The 7450-nt window shown below is 50.9% G+C and overlaps 3 protein-coding genes across 3 annotated transcripts in view; 2 read left to right on the top strand and 1 right to left on the bottom strand.

Moving 5' to 3' along the window:
- The window catches only part of Nrbp1 (nuclear receptor binding protein 1), an 11632-nt gene extending 8312 nt beyond the window's left edge, over window positions 1-3320 (top strand). The window contains exons 11-18 of the mRNA XM_004627401.3: window positions 1218-1350; window positions 1545-1650; window positions 1792-1842; window positions 1941-2076; window positions 2263-2316; window positions 2396-2459; window positions 2649-2704; window positions 2779-3320. Coding sequence (XP_004627458.2) covers window positions 1218-1350; window positions 1545-1650; window positions 1792-1842; window positions 1941-2076; window positions 2263-2316; window positions 2396-2459; window positions 2649-2704; window positions 2779-2883 — 705 coding nt within the window. The 3' untranslated portion in view covers window positions 2884-3320. The remainder of the gene's footprint in view (window positions 1-1217; window positions 1351-1544; window positions 1651-1791; window positions 1843-1940; window positions 2077-2262; window positions 2317-2395; window positions 2460-2648; window positions 2705-2778) is intronic.
- Window positions 3321-3531: 211 nt separating this feature from the next.
- On the top strand, window positions 3532-5305 carry Krtcap3 (keratinocyte associated protein 3). Its single transcript, XM_004627400.2, has 7 exons — window positions 3532-3605; window positions 3744-3928; window positions 4007-4066; window positions 4217-4423; window positions 4542-4676; window positions 4784-4896; window positions 5047-5305. The coding sequence occupies exons 1-6, from the start codon at window positions 3578-3580 to the stop codon at window positions 4889-4891; spliced, it is 723 nt and encodes a 240-aa protein (XP_004627457.1). The 5' UTR covers window positions 3532-3577; the 3' UTR covers window positions 4892-4896; window positions 5047-5305.
- Window positions 5306-5427: 122 nt separating this feature from the next.
- The window catches only part of Ift172 (intraflagellar transport 172), a 40440-nt gene continuing 38417 nt past the window's right edge, over window positions 5428-7450 (bottom strand). Inside the window, exons 43-48 of the mRNA XM_004627399.2 lie at window positions 6803-6898; window positions 6540-6599; window positions 6360-6458; window positions 5961-6114; window positions 5696-5787; window positions 5428-5531 (exon numbers count right to left, since the gene is read on the bottom strand). Coding sequence (XP_004627456.1) covers window positions 5442-5531; window positions 5696-5787; window positions 5961-6114; window positions 6360-6458; window positions 6540-6599; window positions 6803-6898 — 591 coding nt within the window. The 3' untranslated portion in view covers window positions 5428-5441. The remainder of the gene's footprint in view (window positions 5532-5695; window positions 5788-5960; window positions 6115-6359; window positions 6459-6539; window positions 6600-6802; window positions 6899-7450) is intronic.

Raw genomic sequence — 7450 nt, 5'->3', positions numbered from 1 at the left:
GCTGGCATGTGGTGCTGGGGGTCTGAACCGCGGTCCCTGTGCTTTGCCAAGCTTGTTCCAAGTAGGTGCTTTAGACCACTAAGCCATCTCTCCAGACCACTAAGGAGTATTATTAATAGACTGGTCATAAATAGTTTGCAGCTCACTAGAGAAGCATGGTGGGGAACAGAAGAAAAAAGAAGGAAGACTAGTGAAAGTCTTGAGGACACTATGGGGTACGCTTCTGGTACACGTTAGGAAGTACTGTGTTTCTCAAGTGAAGAATTAGGTATATGATCTTGTTGGCCTTGTAGCTGAGAAGTAAAAAAGTAGGTTCATTGTCCTGGGACCTGCAAGAGGTGGAAAAGGAAACAGAATGGCTAGAAAAGCCAGGGATATGGCTCAGTGGCCTAAATGCCTGCTTGGCTAGCACAAAGTCCTGGGTTTGAGTCCTGGGACCACAAAACACATGTACAAAAAGCCATATATACAGAATGGCTAGAGGAAACATGGGAAAGCCAGGGACTTCAGTAGTTGTAGTGGACAAAGGAAATTTTACTAGACTTACCAAAAGGAAAAAAAAAAAAAAATTACACAGTGGGGGACTGGGGCGATAGCTTGCTGGCATAAGTGCCTGCCTGGCAAGTGCAAGGACCTGAGTTCAATTCCTGGTGCCACATGCCATGCAAACTGTGCCGGCCATGGAAACTGAGTGTGGTGGCACACTCCTGTAATCCCAGCACTGAGGAGGCTGAGACAGGAGGATCACTAGGAGTCTGAGTAGTGAGACCCTGTATCAAATAAATAAATAAAATTTTGAAAAATACATAATGGATTAAGTTTGGGGAGAAACTAAATTTGATGAGAATTTCAGGAGAAAAGTAGTAAGTGGGCCAATAAAAGAAAAAAAAACTGAGGCCGGGGAGATAGCTCAGTTGAATAAGCACTTGGTGCAAGGGCCTGAATTTAATCCCCAGCTCCACACAAAAAAAGAAAACTGAATAGTAACAAAAAAGAAAGGCTGGTTGAAAAGCAGAAAATAAAAACTAGAAAGTCATATCTTTATATTTTCAAAGCCCTTTCAGACACATTTATCAGTGTGTTTCTTCAATAGTTTCTAAGCATCTAGTGTGTACCAAGCCTTGTGTGTGTGGTTTTTTTTTGTCCAAGCCTTGTGATGAGTGTATGATGAGCACAGGATGGGTATATTGGATGCCTGGTCCCATTCTTTTTTTTAGGAGTTCATTCAAAAGTGCCTGCAACCTGAGCCTGCTCGAAGACCAACAGCCAGAGAACTTCTGTTCCACCCAGCACTGTTTGAAGTGCCCTCACTCAAACTCCTTGCTGCTCACTGTATTGTGGGACACCAACGTGAGTCCCCTTGACACTGCTAAAAAATTTCTTGCAAAGAAATTTTTAGCTCATTATTTCAGGGAGCCTTATAACTCACTGGAAGGCTCTCTTTCCCCTCCTACTTTCAAAGGAATTCTTTACCCCTTGTGCCTCCATGCCTTCTTGACCCTGTCCTAGCCCACCATAACAGCCCACTCTATCATGCCCTTCAGACATGATCCCAGAGAATGCTCTGGAGGAGATCACCAAAAACATGGATACCAGTGCTGTACTGGCTGAAATCCCTGCTGGACCAGGAAGAGAACCAGTTCAGACTTTGTGAGTAAAATTGAGAGGGTCTAAAAGGGACAGATTGGTTATTACCATCCCAGGGCTCTTTAAAGTGCCCATTATCTGGGAAGGGTTGAGTCTGCTGTTTTGTTTTTGCTTTCCTTCCATCATGTTTCCTTTCTTCTCTAGGTACTCCCAGTCACCAGCTCTGGAATTAGACAAATTCCTTGAAGATGTCAGGTGAGAAAAGCCTGGGAGGGCAGGTTTGCTGGAGGAATTGGGAGCAAGTTTGTGCAGGCATTCACAGTGCCCCTGAGACCTGTCTCATTTCCCTCCAGGAATGGAATCTACCCTCTGACAGCCTTTGGCCTGCCTCGGCCCCAGCAGCCCCAGCAGGAGGAGGTGACATCACCTGTTGTACCCCCCTCTGTCAAGACTCCAACACCTGAGCCAGCGGAAGTGGAAACCCGCAAGGTGGGGGCTGAGTGTCATTGTGTCCATGTTATGGGAGAAGGGACGTATTAAATAAGGCTTTGTCCTTTAGTGAAGAGTACTTCTGCCTTCTTTGCACATGTTGTGTGGGCTGGACCAGCTTCCCTGTGTGGGGAGCTTCACAGTGGTGACCACCCACCCTATCCTGTGCTTTCCTTCCTGTCCTAGGTGGTACTGATGCAGTGCAACATTGAGTCAGTGGAGGAAGGAGTCAAACACCATGTAAGGCTGAGGGTCGGGCTGCATAGTGCTGGGTGGCTGGAGGGTAGAGAAAGGAGCCTTAGTCTGTTCTTTTTTCTAGCTGACACTTCTGCTGAAGCTGGAAGACAAACTGAACCGGCACCTGAGCTGTGACCTGATGCCAAGTGAGTCTTCCCCTTTCCCTTAGAGGATGGCAAGTCCCTGAGAGCCATATTGGGGGTAGAGAGGAATTGACAAGGCAGTAGCACATTGACATCCCCCACCCTGAGGTTGATGGTTGGGTTGGGTCCGTTGTTTTGAAGGGCTCCCTGCCCTGTCTCCTGTCCAGCACTCACCCTGCTTCTCTCTGTCAGATGAGAACATCCCTGAACTGGCAGCAGAGCTGGTGCAGCTGGGCTTCATTAGTGAGGTGAGCTTCCTCTGCCCTAGCTGCTGCCCTCCCCTTTGCTCTCAGCTCCTGTCTCATTGAGTTTCTCCCCCCAGGCTGACCAGAGCCGGCTCACTTCCCTGCTGGAGGAGACCCTGAACAAGTTCAATTTTGCCAGGAACAGTACCCTCAGCTCTGCCGCTGTCACTGTCTCCTCCTAGAGTTCACTCGGCCAGGCCCTTATCTGGGCTGTGGCTGTCCCTGGATGTGCTGCAGCCCTCCTTCCCCTCCCCCAGTCAGTATTACCCTGTGAAGCCCCTTCTCTATTACTCAGGAGGACTTGGGGGCTCCTTGTTCTGAGCATCCTCCTGCCCCTTCCCTTCTCTTCCTCCCCTCTGCACTTTGTTTACTTGTTTTGCACAGATGTGGGCCTGGGTCTTCTCAGCAGCCGCCTTTTAGCTGGGGGGCTAGTAGCTGACCTGCCGGCTCCCGCCCAGCCTGTGTGGACAGGAGGCCCCTGGGCATTGGGGAGCTGAGTCCTACAATCCCGCTGGGGTGGAAGGGCGGGAGAGAAAGGTGGTGCTGCAGTGGTGGCCCTGGGGGGGGCCATTCGATTCGCCTCAGTTGCTGCTGTAATAAAGTCTACTTTTTGCTAAAACCGTCTTTGAGTTAGTGTGTGCGTGCTTGCGTGTGTGTGTGTGTGTGTGTGCGCACGTGTGTTGTACTTGCGCCCAGATCACAGCTCTGCTGGGCCTGCGGCCCGGCCAGGTTTGGCCCAGGTGGGGCGGCGTGGGGCGGAGCCTCGAGGTGGAGGGTGGTGCCCGGCTGCCCTGTGGCCAGGGGCGGGGCCTTAAGTGGAGAGTGGGGCGGGGACCAGGTAGAGCTGCCCTGCGGCGGCGCCAAGCGGCTCCCGGAATGGGGTGCTGCCGTCTCTGCTTGTTCGGTAACTTCCGCTCCTCTTTGCTCCTGTTCTGGAGACCCCTCAGCCCGCCTTCAGGGCTGCAGCCGGCCCTGCTGCATGGCCCTGGCCCCCTGGCCGCCCGGCTTTGTGCTTAGGCCTGCCCTTCCCCCTACTTTGCAGATGTCCTCCGGGGCCCCCGGCGGCTGATGCGCGTGGGCCTCGCGCTGATTCTGGTGGGACACTTGAACCTGCTCCTGGGGGCTGTGCTGCATGGTACCGTCCTGCGGCATGTGGCCAATCCCCGCGGCGCCGTCACACCGGAGTACACCACCGCCAACATCATCTCCGTGGGCTCTGGGCTTCTGGTGAGAACGGTGGGTGGGCGGGCTGACCGGTCTGACATGCCTATAGCCAGAGAGCCAAAGGCTTAATGTCTTCCGCAGAGCGTTTCTGTGGGACTTGTGGCCCTGTTGGCATCCAGGAACCTATTTCGCCCACCACTGGTGAGAGGAGTCTTCCGGAGCGTGAGGGCACCCGCGCTGGGGTGGGGGGTTATCCTCAGCTTGCAGGAGCAGCCTCAGAGAAACCGAGGGTCTCGTCAGTGGGAGACTTGGTGGGGCCCAGGTTTCTCAACTTGGCCTCTGCCCCACCAGCACTGGGTCCTGCTGGCACTGGCCGTGGCAAACCTGCTTGTGTCTGCTGCCTGCTCCGTGGGCCTCCTCCTAGCAGTGTCACTCACCGTGGCTAACGGTGGCCGCCGTCTTATTGCTGATTGCCATCCAGGACTGCTGGATCCTTCCATACCTCTGGACCAGGGGTCTGGCTACACCGACTGCCCATTTGATCCCACGAGAATCTTTGTAAGACTATTCTCTTCCTTCTTACCTTCCATAAAACTGAGGCCCTGCCCTTTTAATTTCTGTATTTTTATTTCTCCTGTCCCAGTCCCTCCTAGAATCCCATCTTTTTCGCTTTTAGGACACGGCCTTGGCTCTCTGGATCCCTTCTCTGCTCATGTCTGCAGCTGAGGCTGCACTATCTGGTTATTGCTGTGTGGCTGCGCTCACCCTACGGGGAGTTGGGCCCTGCAAGAAGGAAGACTTTCAGGCACGGGTAAGGAAGAAGAGAAGGAAGGGTTCATCCCATGCAGTCTGGCTGTGTTGTAAAGGAGCTGGTGTGTATCATTCTAGGCAGGATGCTAACCACACTCTCTTCTGTAGCTAGAGGAACTCACAGAGCTTGAACCTCCTAAATGTAAATGGCAGGAAAATGTGAAGCTTTTGAAAGAACATCATGAACCGCGAGCATCACAGAAAACCTGGGTTTAGGACAGGTAAAGGGTTCTGAGGGTGGAGAGCTGGACTTGAGTAGAGGGCAGGGAAGCATTCCAAGCCTGTGGCTGGTTTTTTTGTGTGTGCGTGTGTGCTGGACGTTAAACCCAGGGCCTTCACGCTGTGCTACACCGACCCCCTTTTATTGACAGAGTTTTGCTGAATCAAGTTGCCTAGGCTGGACTCCAATTTGTGGATCCTCCTGCCTCAGCCTCAGAGAATACTGCAATTACAGACGTGTGCCACCTTGCCTGGTTTATGGCACGGTGTTTTCTGCTGCTTCCCCCGACTCAGATTGGTTCTTGTTTTGTCAGCAAGGGCTATCAGCCCACAAGTGCTTTTCCACTAAGCCAGGGGCCCTGATTCCAGAAGGACATAAATTAATGTAATAAAAATTTTTTTTTTCTTTTACTTGATCACAGTTCTTTTGAAGGGAAAGGGTACCGTGCTAGTGCTGCAGCTGGCTATGGTCAGAGAACACAGTGGTTTCAATTAGTTAACAAACTTTAATGAAAAAGAGGCCCAAACTATTCCTCAGCTCTCCCAGTCACTGAAAGGAAAAGCTGGTGCTGGGGAGCCCTCCACACCACTGACTGATGAATTTCAGTACATCCTGGCACACTGGGCTGTGGGAGGTCTGTGAGCAAAGGAGAGAACACAGAGGTGCCCCTCAGAGCTGGAGCAAAGAAAATCAGTCCATTGCAGGGTTTGCATGTGTCTTCTGGAGTACACTAGCCACCTTTCAGGTACCCTCCCCCAGTTCTGTCCCTTGACCTCAGCCTTTACATTTCCCCCTCTAACCTTGATGGCCATAAGGAACTTATTCCAATTGTCCTTGTCAGCAGCCTTTCCTGGTCGCTTAAATTCAATTTTGTTCCTCAGAATGGGGTAACCTGAAGGGAAGAGAAAAAAGATGAACAAGGGTTTGAACAGATTGAGGGTGGACACTGAAAGAAGAGTAGCTTAGGGTAGAGTGACTCCCACCTTGTGCACCCTTTACTAAATTAACATGAAAGATTCTTGATCCCTCCAGTTCCACCCTACCACACGATTACAGATTTCATACCTGTAATGAGACAGGGCAATGCCCGAACTCCAGTGCTCACTGCTACTAGGGAAGCCTCATAAGTGCCACGCTCATCCTGAGGCAGAACCTGCTCCAGCCGCTGGTCCATGGAGACTGTGAGCACCCAGTCTCGGACCTCTTCTCTCTGGGTCTCCTGAGGACAGAGCAAGCAGCAGCTTAAAGTACGGCAGGATGGGGGGGGGTTGGGTAGGGAGTTTGCTAAGCCCTCATCCATATACACTAGCTTTCAGTCTTGATGATCTGCTTTGCACGGGGCACAAAGTCACTGTTTTGATGTTCACTTGAGTAGTGAGGTCCTTGCAAAGACAGTAAGTAGACCAAGGCTCTCTTCTCAAAGCACTCCTGGTGAGGCCTTGCCATTCAACCTTCCATACTTACTGGTACATGCTGCTTGGCTGGGAGGGACACCTCAAAGGGAATGTCTGTGTCCTGAAAATCCGAGTGGTCAAGGGCATCCAGTGTACCTTCTTCAATGGCCTGCAGCAGAATGGGTAACCATGAGCCAGGCACAGCCTGTGACAGGCACAACCTAACCTCTGGTACAACTTCCCTACTCACGTCAGTCAGATCCAAAAAGCGGTTGAGGAAAATGAAGGCCATGTTCTCCCAGCCAACAGCCTACAACAGAGAAAAGTTGCACATGTGAGTGAGCAAGCTGAGCAGGGTGCTACTTCTCTAGGCCGGGAGAAAACTCCAGGCACAGATACAAGACAGCTTCATCTTCCATAACATCAAACCCATAATCAGCTTTGCTCAGGGATATTCTATCTTTCAACTGGATTTCTGTACCTCTTTAGCCCCACCCTTCCTGTTCAACTCACCTTGGTGGCAGTGCCTGCTTCATAGAAGGCCTTGTCTGCAGGTAGTAGCTGGGTGTGACGCAAGAGTGAAACAGAAAGCCTGGCAGCTACAGTTTCCTGAAGATTAAAGGCAAAGCTTTATGATCCTGGTATCAGTCACTGAGCTAGCAGACCAACAATCCTACAATAAAGGCAGTCACTGAACTAGGAAACAAACATTAATATTAAAGTGGCTCATGGTGGTGATCCATGCCTGAAATACTAGCACTTTGGGAGGCTGAGGCAGGGAATATAAATTTGAGCCCAGCATGAGCAACTTAGCCAGAACCTGTCTCCAAAGTCAAAACAAAAAAATGAACTGGGGATATAGCTCACTCAGTGCAAAGGCCCTGGGCTCAAATCCCAATACTAAAACAAACAAACAAAAGGTGTTCATTATAGGAGATGAATAAAGAAATTATGGGATTTGAATGCTTAAACCTTGAGACAGGACTGGGGATGTAGCTTAGTGTACAGCACTTGGCTAGTGTGTAAGGCCCTGTATTCAATCACCAGCACTGCAAAAAAGATAAGTAAAAATAGGGGCTGGGGAGATAGCTCAGTGGAATAAACGCTTCCCTGGCAAGTGCAGGGGCCTGAGTTCAATCCCCGGTTCTGCAAAAAAAAAAA

This window comes from Octodon degus, unplaced genomic scaffold, assembly GCF_000260255.1.
Source record: "Octodon degus isolate 3935 unplaced genomic scaffold, OctDeg1.0 scaffold00019, whole genome shotgun sequence".
NCBI lineage: Eukaryota > Metazoa > Chordata > Mammalia > Rodentia > Octodontidae > Octodon > Octodon degus.
Note: the sequence above shows the minus strand (reverse complement) of the source record. Positions and strands in the feature narration are given on the sequence as shown.

What these genes read in the sequence shown, in the direction of transcription:
- Krtcap3 (XM_004627400.2), top strand. Translation starts at nt 3,578, where the DNA reads ATGGGGTGCTGCCGTCTCTGCTTGTTCG. An exon ending in CCGTGGGCTCTGGGCTTCTG is followed by an intron (nt 3,929 to 4,006) that starts GTGAGAACGGTG and finishes TGTCTTCCGCAG; the next exon opens with AGCGTTTCTGTGGGACTTGT. An exon ending in ACCTATTTCGCCCACCACTG is followed by an intron (nt 4,067 to 4,216) that starts GTGAGAGGAGTC and finishes CTGCCCCACCAG; the next exon opens with CACTGGGTCCTGCTGGCACT.